Source organism: Rana temporaria, chromosome 1, assembly GCF_905171775.1.
Source record: "Rana temporaria chromosome 1, aRanTem1.1, whole genome shotgun sequence".
In the NCBI taxonomy this organism is placed as follows: domain Eukaryota; kingdom Metazoa; phylum Chordata; class Amphibia; order Anura; family Ranidae; genus Rana; species Rana temporaria.
This window is the reverse complement of record NC_053489.1, coordinates 640901016-640918196: the sequence shown is the minus strand read 5'-3', so window position 1 is coordinate 640918196 and position 17181 is coordinate 640901016. Positions and strand designations below refer to the sequence as shown.

At 44.7% G+C, this 17181-nt stretch overlaps 1 protein-coding gene across 2 annotated transcripts in view; it reads left to right on the top strand.

The window, feature by feature from the left end:
- Positions 1–16701, top strand: part of EIF2AK3 (eukaryotic translation initiation factor 2 alpha kinase 3) — an 89058-nt gene extending 72357 nt beyond the window's left edge. For both annotated transcript variants that reach the window (XM_040335466.1, XM_040335467.1), the window contains 3 exons: positions 11394–11495; positions 13328–13390; positions 16215–16701. In XM_040335466.1, coding sequence (XP_040191400.1) covers positions 11394–11495; positions 13328–13390; positions 16215–16391 — 342 coding nt within the window. In that variant the 3' untranslated portion in view covers positions 16392–16701. The remainder of the gene's footprint in view (positions 1–11393; positions 11496–13327; positions 13391–16214) is intronic.
- Positions 16702–17181: the final 480 nt, after the last annotated feature.

Sequence of the window (17181 nt, the reverse complement as noted above, 5' to 3'; positions counted from 1 at the left end):
ACCCAGCTAGCGTCCGAAAAGCACAGCTAAAACTAGTGCCCCTTTACTGCTAATGCTGGCACCGCTCCAGTGTGAGAGGCGTCGTATGGTAAATCCTCACATGTATAAGTGAAGTGACTGGTCTCAGGTGATACACAGATGGAGATTTACTAAAACTGGTGCATACAGCATCTGGTGCAGCTCTGCATAGTAACCAATCAGGTTCCAGGTTTTATTGTCAAAGCTTCATTGAACAAGCTGAAGTTAGAATCAGATTGGTTACTGTGCAGATTTTGTGTGCTCCAGATTTATTAAATCCCCACCAATGAATTGAAACCAATCATCCTACATAAGTTGTACCTGTTTATCTAAGGCCTTCTGGCCTTTACAGCTTCCAAAAGCACATCTGTTTACAGAGCATCTGTATTCTCTAGCTGGCAGGGGGTAAGGATCAGACCTTACACTGCAGAGCAGGAAGACGAGTGTAATCTGAGACCAAAGTGGAGGAAAAGGACACACGCCCATCTACACAGTCTCATGGGAAAACCTGCACAGCTGAGGCTGTCAATCACCCTCTGTGTGTGGGAAGAGGGGTGGGGCCAGTCCACAAAATATAGTGGTGTTGACATAGTTTGTCAGAAGTAACCCACGCAGATAGAAGAGATGGCAGATAGGAACCACACAAGGCGCTTTGGATTGAAGCTAGTACATAGAGGGGTATGCTTTTGTTCATTTTTCATTTCAAAGGTTTACAACCACTTTTTTTTTTTTTCCCAAATTTATTTATTTATTTATTTAAACAAATATAAATACTCAGAAATATTAACATGTACAGTGCATTTCACAAAGCTGATAAAGTCACATTTCTTGTACAAAGGAAAGCATACAGTAATAATGAATTTAATCCAGTCTTGTAAAGATTAAGGAATAGCTAGTTCATATAGAAAATGAAGATCCTCTGAAGGGGAGGGGAACTGACCCCCACCCGAAACCTTGAACGAGGGATCTAAGATCCGCTTGGAAAGGCGTAGGTGATTAGGGACCCTATGTCAAAGAAGGTTGCGTAGGAGACCATCGCCAATCCCTTTCTCAAAACGTCCACCCCTAATGGGAACTACACTGTGAACGGGAGGATAATCGTGGTATCTACCCAAAGGGTAGGGTTGGCATGGTCCTTAGGCTCGTAGGGTCCCCGTAATATAAACCTGGGTAAGAGTCAGCCATGTCTTGAAGAGGAGAAAGAAGAGAAGAAAAAAAAAAAAATAAATAAATAAAAATTAAATCTCATGAGGGGTAGAGGTTGATAATTATCATAACATGCACTTGGGTGAACTAACCAGATGGGATCATCATCCTTAAAAGTACTTTTCCTCGATAGCGTCTACTGAAGTTTGAGCCCTAAACTCAAATTCATAACCAATTATAAAAATAGCTAAAAGAGCAAGGGGGGGGGGGGAAATCAGGAAAGATAAGGGTGTACTTTTATCCATCGTTTAAGTATTATCAGTTGGTGTCTGCTGAGTTAGGTTATCGGAGGGAGCAAGCGGAGCTCCCTTGGATAAAGATTCCCTGTATTGCGTCCAGCACCCCCAAGTGTATCTAAATTTCATAGCTCTGTCCTTTGCTTGATGAATGATCCGTTCCATCTCCTCAATTTTAATAACCCTATTGTGCCAGTCACCTATCGTGGGAGGTTGGGGATCCTTCCATCGCACAGGGATGCACTGGGAAGCTGCATTGATCAAGTGAATCATTAAGGATTTGCTGTAAATTGATTGAGGTAAGGAAGTGTGATGGAGTAAATATTGTGCCGGGGTGAAATCCGGTGTGTATGTGGTTATTCGGACAATGAGGGCATGGACTTCCGCCCAAAAAGTTTGAATTGATGGGCATTCCCACCATATGTGCAGAAGAGTCCCTTCTGCCGAGTTGCATCTCCAGCACACAGGGGGGACATTAGGGAATATTTTATGTAGTATACTGGGAGTCTTATACCACCTTGAATAAATTTTATATCTGTTCTCTTGGGCAGATACATTTATTGATCCTTTGTGTGCATGGGACAAAATCGCTTTCCAATCTTCGTCAGAGAAGGTAGTAGCGAGGTCTGTTTCCCACTTACTGTGAATGTCCGTGTTAAGTGTCTTATTTGGCGTGAGCAGAGCATACAGTTTAGAGACCAAGTGACGTTGCGGTTCAGTTTGATCACACAATGCTTCAAAAGGTGTGAGTTCTCTGTGCCATTGTGCCATTGAAGGTGCTTTACAAAAAAATTGTCGGATTTGGAAAAATTTAAAACGGGGTATATCAAAATCTGGGAATCTCGTGGTCATTTCCGCCTGCGTCAGCAATGAATCTGAGTGAAAAAATTGTTTTGCTCTAAGCGTGGGTGTCATCTGGGACCTGATTGGGTCCAGGGCCAGGATATCCTCCGGAAACCCTGGGTTATTGTTCAGGGGTGTCATGGGTCCCGGGAATGTATCTACATTCATAGATCTATTCATAGCCCTGAAACACAACAGTGTCGGGCCAATCAAAGGGTGATTTTTACAAGCTTTAGGGGTTAATTTCGAGTCTATCCATGGAAGATGGGATATTTCGCACCCCGCAAATGCCTCCTCTAGCTTGACCCAATCCTTCCCTGTCTTATGTAGATGCCAATCAACGATTCTTGTTAGTAGACTCGCCTTATGGTACCTAGCTAGATCTGGTAAGCCGATTCCCCCCTTCATCTTGGGGATGGTGAGTCTGTCCCACCCTAATCTAGCGGGCCGTCCAGCCCAGAGGAAAGTTCTGCACAGGGATTTAAAAGAAGTGAAGAAAGCGGCAGGGATTTTTATTGGAATCGCTTGCATTAGGTACAGCATTCTGGGAAGAATGTTCATTTTCAACAGTGCAGCTCTACCAAACCAAGAGAAAGTTCCCTTGGTCCAATTAAGTAGATCCTCTTTTATCGTTTGCAGGGTGGGTTGGAAATTTTTGGTATATAGTTCAGACAGCCTCATAGGAAGCTTGATTCCCAGGTATGTGATGTCACTGAGTTCCCAAACAAAGGGGAAATTTTGTTTACAAAGGTCGACCGTGGCTTGAGTAAGGGAGATATTAAGTGCCGTGGACTTGTTGAAATTGATCTGCAGATTGGATATCGTATTAAACAGTCTTAAATCTTTAAGGAGGTTAGGTATCGTAATTAACGGGTTAGTCAGAAACAACAGGATGTCATCAGCGTAAGCTGCAATTTTATATTGTTTGCTATCAATTGTTACACCTCTGACATCCCGATTGTCCCTCAATCTCCTGAGAAACGGCTCCAAGGTTAAAATAAAAATCATGGGAGAGAGGGGACAACCCTGCCTAGTTCCATTGTGTACCGAAAAGGCGTCCGACAATCGGCCATTGACCCTAATCCTAGCAGTTGGACCAGAGTAAAGTGCCATTACCATTTGAATAAAGCGATCCGGAAAGCCTGTTTTGTGTAAGACAGCCAACATGTAGTCCCAGGCTACCCTATCAAACGCCTTTTCGGCATCAAGGGACAGCAGGAAACCCTCTGAATCGTTGGTAGAGAGCCAGTGATGAATACTAATCGCCTTCGTGGTGTTGTCCCTGGCTTCTCTGCCAGGGACAAAACCCACCTGGTCGGTCGATATGACATCTGGTAAAAAAGGGAGTATTCTATTGGCCAGAATTTTTGCGAATAATTTAATATCCACGTTTAATAGTGAGATTGGGCGGTAGTTGGGGGCCAGCGTGGAATCTTTCCCAGGCTTAGGGATCAGTGTAATATGGGCTTCCAACAGATCTGTACCTGTGTGGGAGGGAAATGGTAGGTCATTGAAAGCTTTGATAAAATGTGGGAGTAATATAGATGAAAATGTTTTATAATAGCCCGAGGTCAGACCATCCGGACCAGGGCACTTTCCAGGCTTCAATTGTTTTAAAGCTATCAGGGCTTCTTCTATTGTGACCGGTGCATCTAAATGTGATAAATCTGGAATGGGTGTGGGTGGTGCGCCATATTTTGAGAGGAACTCCTCAATAAGCAGTGTTCGGGAGCTAGTGGGCCCCGGCAGAGACGATGTAGGTAGATTATATAGGGAAGATAGGTATGACCTGAACTGTTTAGCGATAAGGTCGGTCCTGTGCAGAACTTCCCCTGTAGGGGTGGTAATAGTGTGAATCGTGTGGGCTTCTCTTTTCCTCTGGAGCGCATTAGCCAATAGTTTCCCAGATTTATTTCCGAATTCATAGTAAAGTTTGTGAACAAAGGCAAACTTACGTTTCATTCTCGTCTGTAGTTCCCCCAACAGCTCCTTCCTAGCCGCTATTAAGGCCTCCAGGGTGTCTGTAGCTAAGGAACTTTTGTGGGCTAGTTCTAAGGATTTAATCTTATCGGAAAGATTTACTATACGAGCCGTTTGGAGCCTACGCCGTTGCGACATATGAGAGATGATTTCACCCCTAAGGACGCACTTATGCGCGGCCCAAACCGTGACGGGCGCTACCTCACTTGAGGAATTTTCATCAAAGTATTGAGATAATCTAGTCGACAAGTTGGCCGCTGCTACTGGGTCCAGGAGGATAGAGTCATCCATCCTCCAGGCCCCCCTTCCAGTACCTATACCTCGCCATGTCAATGTCATAGTAGTCGGGTGGTGATCTGATAACACCATAGGTTCGATGGTAGCATCGGAGAGACGCACCAAATCCGCTTGTGTAATAAAAATGAAATCTATACGAGAGTACTTAGCATGCATAGGGGAATAAAAGGTGTAATCTTTCACCGTCGGATGTAGCGTTCGCCACGAATCGTGTAAGGTCAGTAGTTTCAATTGTGCTTTAATAGCCCGAAGGGCGCGATAGGTCATGCAAGACGAACCGTTCGAGGTATCCAGTATGGGGTTGAGAGGGACATTGAAGTCACCTCCCAAAATTAACATACCAGATTGGAAAGCTGTGAGGAGTTGAGTGATATTACGGAAGAATTGGACATGCTGTGAGTTAGGGGCGTATATGTTAGCGATAGTCACGGGCGTACCTTGTATCTTACCCTTGAGAAATAAAAACCTCCCCTGTGGATCCTCCTGTACATCTTCCACCTGTAATGGACAGTTTTTAGAAAGCAGGATCGATACCCCTTTGGATTTTGAGATGTTGTTGGTAGCATGAAATGCCACAGGGAAGTAACGGCTACGTAGCGTGGGTATTTTGTCCGATCTGAAGTGTGTTTCTTGCAACAACACTACTTGTGGTTTATCTTTTTGTATAGAAGAAAGCAATTGGGAACGTTTTTCAGGAGTGTTAAGTCCACGCACATTCAGGGAATATACCTTAAGTCTCATGGGGGGATTCCCCTGATCACTAGACTGTCGGTTCGGGTTTATAGCACTAGCCATATTATATCAAGGAAAGGAGATGTGAGGGAGGAAAAATAGGGGGGAGAAGAGAAGAAAAAAAAAAAAAAAAAAAAAAAAAAAAAAAAACGGAAGAGAAGAAGGGGGGAGGTAGAGAGATGGGTAAAGTATAGGAAAGGTCTTCAGAGGGTGGTGTGAAAGCCCTAAAGCCTACAATCAGCCCTCAGAGCTTTATCAAGATAGCCCGAGTACTTAGGGAAAGAATTACTTCAGTCCCCAAGTCAGTAACTTAGATTCGGGACTGAGTGTACGCCGCACCCAGGACCATTACCCCAGAAATAAAACTCCGGCCCACTAGTCACCGGGCGTCAGCGTATGGGGGTTGACCAAGACGAGCCAAAAAACTACGTATTTTAGAGCAAAAATAAAGATCACTATTCTAATAGGTAAAACTAACAATAATTGCCATGCCACCCCAGGGCAACGCGGGGTAACGGTTAAATAACCTGCAGATTCGGGGAGAGCTCACCTTTGTTATTCACGCCTGAATAAGCATCAGGGTATGGGGGAGCACCCTTCCCCAATTCCCTGGGCCCAACCATGCATTCTCATTGTGCATGGCGGGGACCCTGCTCTGTAGTTGCCATATTTCCAGCCTCCCCCCTCCCGGGGCAAGGCGAGGAAACCCCCCCCCACCCCTAGAGATGAGAGCGGCGAGGCAACACCACCCTCCCCGGGACGGGGGCGAACCCACTTCATCCAATCCAGAACCCCTAGTCCCATCAAAGATCAACCTGTAATCACTGCAAAAATAACATCTTAACACAAAGGTCGGGCCCTTAAAAATTAAGACAAAACTCCCCTTACCATCCAGGTCATGACTCTCTGGTCTGGATTAACGAGAGGAATTCTATAAATATTATTAAACTAAATGCGAATACCTCGGGCTCCCAGGGCTTACTGCCTACTTCCAAGCATACCTAAAAAGAGCAATTTAAACAGTAGTATTCTATGGTTGAAAAGTACAGAAGCTTAACACTGCTAAATTATCTGGCAGATTAACTAACTAATAGCCTCCCTAGGGGTAATCAGGATCGAATCACAACTGCAGAGCGTCCACATAAACCATTGATGGGATTCGTCCTCGTGGGTTGTAGCCTAGACATACGTACCGACTGAGGATAACTAGGGTTACTCCTTTCGTTCCTCTCACCTGTCCCAGAGCGCACCCTGGTAAACCTGAGAGTTCCGCACAGCCGTATGATAATAAGAGTCAGAGTGCACTTGTTAGAAAAGAAAATCCTGCCCTGTGCTGTAACTGCGCGTTGATCGTAACCATAACAATACCCTGCGGCATATTTGTGCATATAGAAGCCTTATCATAGCGCACTCCTTTGCCTAGTGATCAACTTCAGGTGAGCCAGTCTCTATTCATTGCCCTATGAGGTCTGTATGCACGCTCATTAAACTTGGGAAAGAGTATCAGGGCCTCACACTCCGCAGTACATGGGGGTGTAACCCCAGCGCTCTATATCCAGAAGGGAAGCTCCGACGTTCAATTGTGATGAGCCTGATGTCCATCTGCTAAGCATTCTGGGTATTGTAGTTTGACCTCTTATTCTAACGCTGTGCGTTGTATAGTCCAGGTCATAGGCCGACTAGCCGCGCGAAGCATTCTGGGCGCTGTAGTCAGTGCAGTGAATAACGAATCCTGGCCTCCAGAAAAAAAAAAAGAAAAACAATGTAAGGGCAGAAATCTGTCATGCCTCACCTCATGTTTTGATAAAACACTGAAGGCCTTATTCGCTCCATAAGATCACTTCTATGTTAGCTGGGCTTCCATGCAGTTGGAAAAGAGAGGGATAAGAGGTTAAACATATTGAAATTTATAATGAAAATTCAAGGAATGAATATCCCAAACGATTAGACTGTAACGTGGGGGCATTCCAAAAAAATTATTGAGAAGAAGAAAAAAAAAAAAAACCAACTTCAAAGCTGTAAACTCTGTGCGGGCTACCATCTCTATTCCTTAATCTCGTCTTGCCCTCCTGGATGCTGGTGGCGGGGAGGGAGAGTGCTCAGGCCTCGGGGCTATCTGACCCTGGTGGATCCTTGATCCTGACGATGAACGGCGGCGACGGAATCTGGTTGCCTGCGTCTCCATCGGTTCCATTCTCGGTGTTGGCCATCGATTAACCGACTGCCGGTATGCCGCGTACCACTCCGGGACTGCCACCTGGGGGATACCCAGCGTGTCACAGAAATGAGGTAGGTCTTCCGGGACCTTCAAGAGGGCGGTTCGGCCCTGATGAGAGGCTGACAGGCAGAAAGGGTACTTCCATTTGTATCTGATATCCCTTGCCCTCAATACCTCCAGCAGTGGTCTAAGATCCCTGCGGTGTTTTAGTGTTATCCCGGACAGATCTTGGAAGATCTGCACTGGAGCATCTCTGTAGTGGAGTTGTTTCCCTCTGGCCGATTTTATAATATCCTCCTTTAGTTTATAGTCCGCAAGACAGCAAACTATATCCCTAGGGGGATCAGTCTCCTTGCCTTTAGGGCGAAGGGCTCGGTGGACTCTATCCATATTAATGGACACCTGAGGTGACCTGCCGAGCACTGAATTAAACAACTCCGTCACTGCTTGCGGGACATACTCCCCCTCCACCGTTTCGGGGATCCCACGTACCCTCAAATTTTGGCGGCGGCCCCTGTTGTCCAGGTCCTCAAGGTGACGGTTCATGTCCCTTAATTGAAGAGTGTGGTCATCCACTTTTCTGACCGAGCGTTGTATTACAATAGTGTGATCTTCCACGGCACCCTCCGTACGGGCGACTCTGTCAGTCAGGGATCTAACCTCCAGACGGAGCTCTGAGATGGCGGTTGTCAAGGTATCCTTGATGTCCGCCGCGACGGACCGGAGATCTGCGATAGTCAGATAAGGTTGTGACGGTTGTGCTGAGACTCCCGTTCCGGGAACCGGGTTGTGTGCAGCCTGTGAAGGCGTCAGGACGATTCCTGTATGTTCCGTGAGGGTAGACTGAGAGAAACCCGAGGAAGAATTCTGGCGGGAGGGCTCCATGTTTCCTCTGCGTGAGCGGGACATGTCTGAGGTGAATTGAACCGAATTACCGGTTTCCTCTCTAGGCGAACGCGACCTGGAGGCGGAGGAGGCTCTGGACGCAGTGCCCATCACTTTAGCAGAGAAAAATTCGAGCTATGCCCTCCGTTTTAGGTAATAGTTGCCCTGAGGTGGCAGGAGCTCTGGTCTCAAGCGTCCATCTCTCAGCACGGTCCGGCCACGCCCCATCTTACAACCACTTTTTAACCACTTCGTTACTGAGCCTGTTTTTCAGATTCAGTGTTTACGAGACTAAAACAGTTTTTTTTGCTAGAATATTACTTAAACCCCCCAAACATTATATATATTTTTTTTTTCTAACACCCAAGAGAATAAAATGGCAGTCATTGCAATACTTTTTGTCACACCGTATTTGCGCAGCGGTCTTACAAGCGCACTTTTTTTGGAAAAAAATCACTTTTTTAAATTAAAAAATAACACAACAATAAATTTGGCCCAATTTTTTTATATATTGTGAAAGATAATGTTACGCCGAGTAAAATGATACCCAACATGTCACGCTTAAAAATTGCGCCCGCTCGTGGCATGGCGTCAAACTTTTACCCTTAAAAATCTTGATAGGCGACGTTTAAAAAATTCTACAGGTTGCATTTTTTGAGTTACAGAGGAGGCCTAAGGCTAAAATTATTGCTCTCGCTCTAACGATCGCGGCGATACCTCACTTGTGTGGTTTGAATACCGTTTTCATATGTCGGCGCTACTCGCGTATACGTTCGCTTCTACGCGCGAGCTCGACGGGGCGCTTTAAAAAAATTTTTTTTTGCTTTTCGAATTTATTTTTAGTTATTTTACAATTTTTAACACTGAAATAAAAAAAAATAAAAAAATTATCACTTTTATTCCTATTACAAGGAATGTAAACATCCCTTGTAATAGAAAAAAGCATGACATGTCCTCTTAAATATGAGATCTGGGGTCAAAAAGACCTCAGATCTCATATTTGGGCTTAAATGCAAAAAAAAAAAAAAAAAAATTGGAAATGCCATTTTTTCAAATGACAAAAAAAAAAAAATCTCTTTAAGAGGCTGGGCGGGACTGACGTTTTGACATCACTTCCGCCCAGCAGAGCTTATGGGGACGGGCGAATGAGATTTTTCCTTCAGTCTCGTCCCCGCTCAGCTGCCGGATGGTCGCGATCCCCTCCGCCGCTACCGACGCCTCCGGTAAGCGGCGGAGGGCGCGGGACAGCGGCGGGGGGGCCCTCTCCCGCCACCGATAACGGCGATCTTGCGGCGAATCCGCCGCGGAGACCGCCGTTATCGTGTACAGGACCGTCGGCACTAAAGATGGATACCTCAGTTGTGGCAGCAGCTGCTGCCGTTACTGAGATATCCATCTTTAAAAACAGGACGTATTTTGACTATGGGCTGGAAACCAAGTGGTTAATGAGCCGAGACCTGTAATCCCCTGAACATCCCACTTCGGTATTTTTTTTTTTTTTTTTTTTTTAGAGACAGTTCTATAGTGTGAGCAATTTACGCAACACGTTTACATATTGTACATTCAAAATAGCCCTTCCCCCAGGAGCTTAAAATCTGTGGACACACTGGGGGCCAGATTCTCAGAGCAAGTACGCCGGCGTATCTACTGATACACCGGCGTACTTTCAAATTTGCCGCGTCGTATCTTTAGTTTGAATCCTCAAACCAAGATACCACGGCTTTTGGCTTCGATCCGACAGGCGTACGGCTTCGTACGCCTTCGGATCGTAGGTGCAATACTTCGGTGCCCGCTGGGTGGAGTACGTGTCGTTTTCCGCGTCGGGTATGCTAATTAGCTTTTTCCGTCGATCCACGAAGGTACGGGCGGCCGTCGCGTTCTCTTACGTCGTCACTAGTCGGCTTTTCCCGGCGTATAGTTAAAGCTGCTATGTCGTGGCGTACAGATAGACTTGCCATGTTAAAGTATGGCCGTCGTTCCCGCGTCAAATTTTGAATTTTTTATTTTTTTTTGCGTAAGTCGTCTGTGAATAGGAAAGGACGTAACTCACGTCTAAGTTCAAAAAATTACGTCGGTGCGACGTCATTTCGCGCAAAGCACGGCGGGAAATTTCGAAACGGAGCATGCGCATTTCAATCGGCGTGGGGACGCGCTTCATTTAAATGAATCACGCCCCCTACCCTCCCAATTTGAAATACGTGCCGAGAAATACACTACGCCGCCGTAACTTGCGGCGCAAAATCTTCCTGGATTCGACTTAGAGCCAGGTAAGATACGGCGGCGTAGCGTATCTCTGATACGCTGCGCCAGGGCAATTCTTTGTAAAATCTGGCCCAGGGGGTTCAAATCCACTTTGCACTGCAAGTGCACTTGTAAGTGCAATCGCTGTTGATCTGAGGGGAAGATCTGAAATGAGGGGAAGCTCTGCCGATTTTATCATCCAATCATGTGCAACCAAAAAAATGCTGATTTTTTATTTATTTTTTCCTTGCATGTCCCCCTCAGATCTACAGCGACTGCACTTTTAGTGCACTTGTAGTGCAAAGTGTATTTTCCTTTCGTAAATAACCCCCACAGTGTTAGAGACATTACATTTAAAATGCTAAGTGACATTTATCAAGTGCATTAGCAATAAAATTGGTCACAAATCAGATTATTCTCCTTTTGCCATAATCTTGGGGTGTGTGTGTGTGTGTGTGTGTGTGTGTTTTGTTTTTTTGTTTTTTTAACCCCTGTGCCTTGAGACAGTTTTGCACACCATCAGAGATGAGATGTTTATCAAGATGAGGGACAATTTCACTCAAAACGGATGCACAATAGTATTAAAAAGTAGTCAATCTTTTATTCTTTTGCATTGCTACAGTAGAACAGCAGAGGGAGCTGCAGTATTATAACACGTATGTCTCTTCTCCTGTTTAACAATGCCTTGCTGTATGACAGAACTGATACTGACATGTCCCCCTCTGTGTCTTTTGTAGATGTATAGCCAAAGTTACTCCCACAAAGTGGACATCTTCTCTCTGGGCCTGATTTTATTTGAGCTGCTATATCCGTTCAGTACCGGTATGGAGAGAGTACGAGTAAGTATCTGAAGATGTATTCAATGCATGCTGGATAGCTCAAGGACAGCTTTCTGAGTTATTGATAAATGTCCAGTCTGCTCTATTTTATATTTTATTTTTGCAGCAGGAACTTGTGAGTTGATTAATAGCCAGCATGCTTTTGGATTTCCTAAACACTCAGTTGGGGAGATGTCCTGCTTTTTCCATTGGCCGGGGCCAAAATCACCCGAGAATGAAAGGAACCTAACTTAAAAAATAAACAAAATTAAATCCTCATTTGCAGTTGGGCTATGCCTGCACTGCAAGGGTTAAATGCAAATTTCTGTCTAGGGGATGGGAAAAACATTTTACTTCCCCACTTCTCTGCTCCCCTATTCTTCATCAGGGGTCTGTTCCTTGCCTCTAGTGCAGGACTATGGGCCCTGACAGCCTAGATTACATCACTGGGTATCCAGCCGCCGGAGTGCAGGGGAGAAGAGGCTGCAGGGAGCAGTTTTTCAGTGAGGAGGAGCCTGTAGGAGCAGAGGATCCAATAAGTGATCAGTGACTTATAGCAGGACTGTGATATTACAGCAGACAATCGAAATTTACCTGACCCGTTTGAAACTTTTTGGGAACCAGTGACTCTAATACAGTGATCGTCGCTAAAAATATACAGTGTCGCTGTACTAATGACATTGGATTTACATAGTTAGTCAGGTTGAAAGTCCATCTAGTTCAACCATAAAAAAAAAAATAACTATAATATCATACAATCCCATATAACTAATTCTATACCCACAGTTGATCCAGAGGAAGGAGAAAACCCCCAGCAGAGCATGATCCAATTTGCTACAGCAGGGGAAAAAATCCTTCCTGATCCCCGAGAGGCAATCGGATTTACCCCAGATCAACTTTACCTATAAATGTCAGCACCAAGTTATAATCTGTACATTTAGGAAAGAATCCAGACCTTTCTTAAAGCAATCTACTGAGCTGGCCGAACCACGTCTGGAAGGAGTCTGTTCCACATTTTCACAGCTCTTACTGTAAAGAAACCTTTCCGTATTTGGAGATGAAATCTCTTTTCCTCTAGATGTAAAGCGTGCCCCCTTGTCCTCAGTGTTGCCCGTAAAGGGAATAACTCAACACCAAGTTCACTATATGGACCTCTTATATATTTGTACATGTTGATCATATCCCCCCTAATTCTCCTCTTCTCAAGAGTGAATAGATTTAGTTCTTCTAATCTTTCCTCATAGCTGAGCTCCTCCATGCCTCTTATCAGTTTGGTTGCTCTTCTCTGCACTTTCTCCAGTTCCCCGATTTTATATAATTTTTTTTTTTTTTTTTTTTTTTTTGAGAACTGGAGCCCAAAACGGAACTGCATATTCCAGATGAGGTCTTGCTGATGGTATGGGAGGGGGTTAAACATCTAAGGCGATCAAGGGGTTAACTTTGCCTAGCCAGTGTTTTCTTACTGTGTGGGAGGTGCTTTTACTAGGGGAAGACATGGATGCACGTCCCTGCTTTGCAGACGCACAGGATCCATGTCTTCCCTCTGGAAAGAACGACAATCTGCCCTGTTTACATAGGCAGACTGCCGTTCCGCCTGTGTACCAAATGAACGACGGATGAATGAATGAGCTGTCAAAATGCACCACACGGGGGAAAAACGTGGGAGATGCACAGGAGTGTGTGCCGCAAATACCCTGTGATCCCGGAGTGAATTGGCCCCAAGTTTTCTTCAAAACTGTCTTGATTTTTAATGGCCTTGCTAGGTTAGTGCGTTGTGATCTTTGATTTCTCCCATGTTGTTAACCACTCTAGGGTTCCCTACCCCTGGTCTAAATTTGTTTTTCTATTAACAGATATTAACAGACATCCGTGATCTGAAGTTTCCTGCCTTGTTTACACAGAGCTACCCGCAAGAGGTAAGCAGAGCACATAAAGTATGTAGGCAAGTGGTGGACATATGTTTCCTAAAGGGGCTGTATAGTTGGTTTTGGAATTATTTTTAGTATAATTAGGACTAATAACAATTAAGATGTAAATATAAAATGTTACATGCGATTTATTATGAAGCGTTCTATTCGGCAAGTGGAGTTTTCAGAAGCTTTTCACATATTTCCTGTATCTCCTTACCTCCTGCTAAGTTAGCCAGTTTAGAGAGCTTAATGGCTCAAGCTGAAATGAATGCATTGAAGGAAATTTGTAACTTATCCCTTACTAAACAAAGCCGTCCAAGGTTTTCAGTGAGCCTAAAGGAAGTCTATTATGGCTCGGCTTAAGGGTCACTAAAGGATTTTTTTTTTCTTTCTTTAAAATAACAAACATGTTATACTTGCCTCCACTGTGCAGTTCGTTTTGCACAGATTGGCCCCGATCCACATCTTCTGGGGTCCCTCGGCGGCTGTCTCTGGTCCTCCTCGCAAGAACTCATCACATTCATGTGAGAGAGCTTGCATGGTGATGAGTCCTTGCGGGCACGCTCCCGTGATACAGCGAGCAGCCATAGCCGCTCACTGCATCACTCGGCCCCGCCTCTCGGTGCGCCGCATCACTGGATGTGATTGACAGCAGCGCCAGCCAATGGCTGCGCTGCTCTCAATCCATCCGCTCTAGCCAATCAGCGGCCAGGCTGAGCGGCGAAGGGGATCTCGGGACCAAGTGCGGGACTTTCAAGGGGTGAGGTAAGTAAAACGGGGGCTCGGGGGGCGGCATGGCATCATCAGTTGTTTTTTCACCTTAATGCATAGATTGCATTAGGGTGAAAAAATGTTTTCCTTTTACAACTCCTTTAGGAAAAATTATCCTAAACCATTATAAATTTCCTTTTAAAATTATAACTTTTTTTTATTCATTTATTTCTTTTTATAGCCATCCTTTTCCTACAGAACCTATACTTGAAAAGTAATGTGTAAAAGTAGGATATGTACAGTATGCATTTTATCTATCTTTCTAAAATATTCCCTGTGCATCGTCTACTTTATACATTTGAGGAATAAAGAAGTAAATGAACAATAGAGAGCGCCAATCTGAGTAGTAATGCAAAGACACCTTAATACATACAAAGTGGCAACTCATGTGGTATTCGAATAAAGCCACAACGTTTTTTTCTGCAGGCTGAAAAAATTCTGCACCCAAATCCAGGAAGGTGAAAGGGCGTCTCTGCTAGCTTGGTATAGTAGAGAACCTCAGGAAGCAATCAGGGACCATGGACTGCCGAACAGAGCAGATTGGAAGTGACATGACCGATGGGGGCAGAACGGGGATGTAGCTACAGGTTTCTAAGACACCCTGCTGCTTTGTCGAGACTGGACAAGACGAGTAGCAACACCCTATTTGGCTGTGGGGGAGGGGGGGGGGCTTTCCACAGGGCAGCGGATCTGCTGGGGTGAAAAGGGCAGAGATTACTTTTTGAGGCAGAATGGGAGGAGCTTTGCCTTTTGTTGCGGGTAAGTGACAGAGATAGTGTGTTTTTTTTTTTCCCTCCACAAAGAAATTTTTATTCAATTTTCAAAGGTAATACAAATAGTACCAACATACATATAACCAAGTTCCAAGCAAAAGATTCCAACTAGCGATAGACAGAGTTTTACATTCAAAAGAATAAGATCCAGTAAATGCCGTCTCTATGTATAGCTAATCGAGCGGCCACAAAGAAATGTATCAACGTCTGGGGTAATATTGTGAGAGATATACGTTGCAGTGTATAACAGGCCTGCCTGAGTTACGTTGGAAAGGAAACCATAAAAAGAAAAAAAAAAAAACTATTTAAAGTCGCTTCTAGAGGTACTATGAGATAAACAGGGATTAGAAGATGTGGCCGACCTCCAAGTCGACCCTCACCTCCAGGGCTTATTTGAAAACTAGAACTAAAAATAAGAATAAAAAAAAACCCAGAATAAAAAACAGTCATAAAGAGAAGAAAATAAAAAAGAAAAGGGGGGGAAAAAAGGAAGAATGGAGCGTAGTTGAGAGAGGGGGAGGGAGTGAATGAGGGGGGCACTGTAAGCGGAAGATGTGGAGAGGGGGTGGGAACGCCACCAACTGCCCTCCCCAGTAGACCCCAGGCATCGTAAAAGGTATAGCAACCCTTCACGCATCTATCAAGGGTTGTCCCGGGTCAAGTCCTGATAGCGTTGCGAGTTTCTGTAATCAAGCCATGTCGCTATTTTTATTTTTTTATGTTGGAATGGAGTCAGCTCCCAGGGGCTGCATGTTCGGGGAGTCAGGTGGGGGGAGTTGCTCGCGATTGGTGCCGGCAGTGAATGGGCTGGCTGAGGATCGGGCGCCGGGATGCAGTTTCTGGTCACCATGGATTTGTTGAGCCCTGTATTAAAGTGTCTTTACATTACTACACTCAGATACAATTCCCAGAGGTCTATTCAGTCTCTGTTCTGTGGAGCTGCATCTAGTTTGGCTAACCCTTCATGGACATGTTTAGACTTTTATTTTTGTGCTTGGTCCAATTTTATATTAGCCAAGCATGCGTGTACTTTTTTTTTTTTTTGTAATGAGCAAAAAGGAAGTGTCAGGGATGATAGTAAAATGCACATAGGATTTTATTACAGCACATTTGTACCCCCCCCCCCCCTCATTCCACATGTATAATTCATCCTCCAGTCATACTTGGCTGGCTCTAGAGAAATCTCCCTCAATATAACAGGCATGATTTTGTTTTCATCACATGTAGTTTGATGTAATGACCTTGTATCATTCTATATGGCCTAAATGTGTTTCTACTCCTTACAGCAAAACATGGTGTTGCATATGCTCTCCCACAACCCCAGCGAGAGACCCGAGGCTGAAGAAATAATAGAAAACCCTTTGTTTGAGAGCATAGAACTTCCCGGAAAACTGACTCTTAGACAGAGATCCCGAACGCTGAGCACGTCAGGCCTGAAAAGTCTGAAGAATTCCTTCAAGTGATCACTACTCCTATACATTCCGTCTCGCAACTGATTGTGTCCTACCAGAATGACTGCCGACCAGACTGTATCAGTTATGAGGTCGTAACCAAACACCACAAGAAAAACTTTTTCACATCCGCTTCTGCATTTCATTACCAAAAATATCTCCAGTTTAAACGTTTTTAAACAGACGTCCAGTTGGTGGATGTGGCTTGAAGACTTGTGGATCGCAATGGACCTGCTGACACTATGACGGTGTGGATTTAAACGTGAACTCTGAAGTTTTGTATTGAGAAGACTTCGCACAATTATAATTAATGTTTACTCTGTTCTGTGTATACTGGGCCTTATTTGTCAAAGTGTCAGAAGAAGTGTCCTTGAGGCCGGCCATACACAAAGCAAATTTCTTTCCCTCACCTGATTCTCATATCTACACAGACAGTGTTAACGGGAATCCCTCCCCGCCGAGCCATTGTGTTTTCCTGGCTGGGGAAGCCGTCCCTGCTATGAGAACACAGTGATTAGTGCTAGGGGCTTTAACTTTCGCTAGTCATAATCGCATGTAAAATCTGGCAACCTGGTTGTGCCCAAGTTAATCGATCAACTTGAGTACATTCAGGCTGCCCATACATGCTTTGAATCTGGAATCGGCTAAGATTCGCACCATCTATGGTTGGCATACACCATTGTCTTTTTCCAGTGCAATAAGGGAGAAACTGCTTTAAATCGGAACTCCAGCTTTATTGTCGGACTGATCTAGTGATAGACTTGCACCAAGAGAGTGGAACAGGTATAACCACTGTGCACCA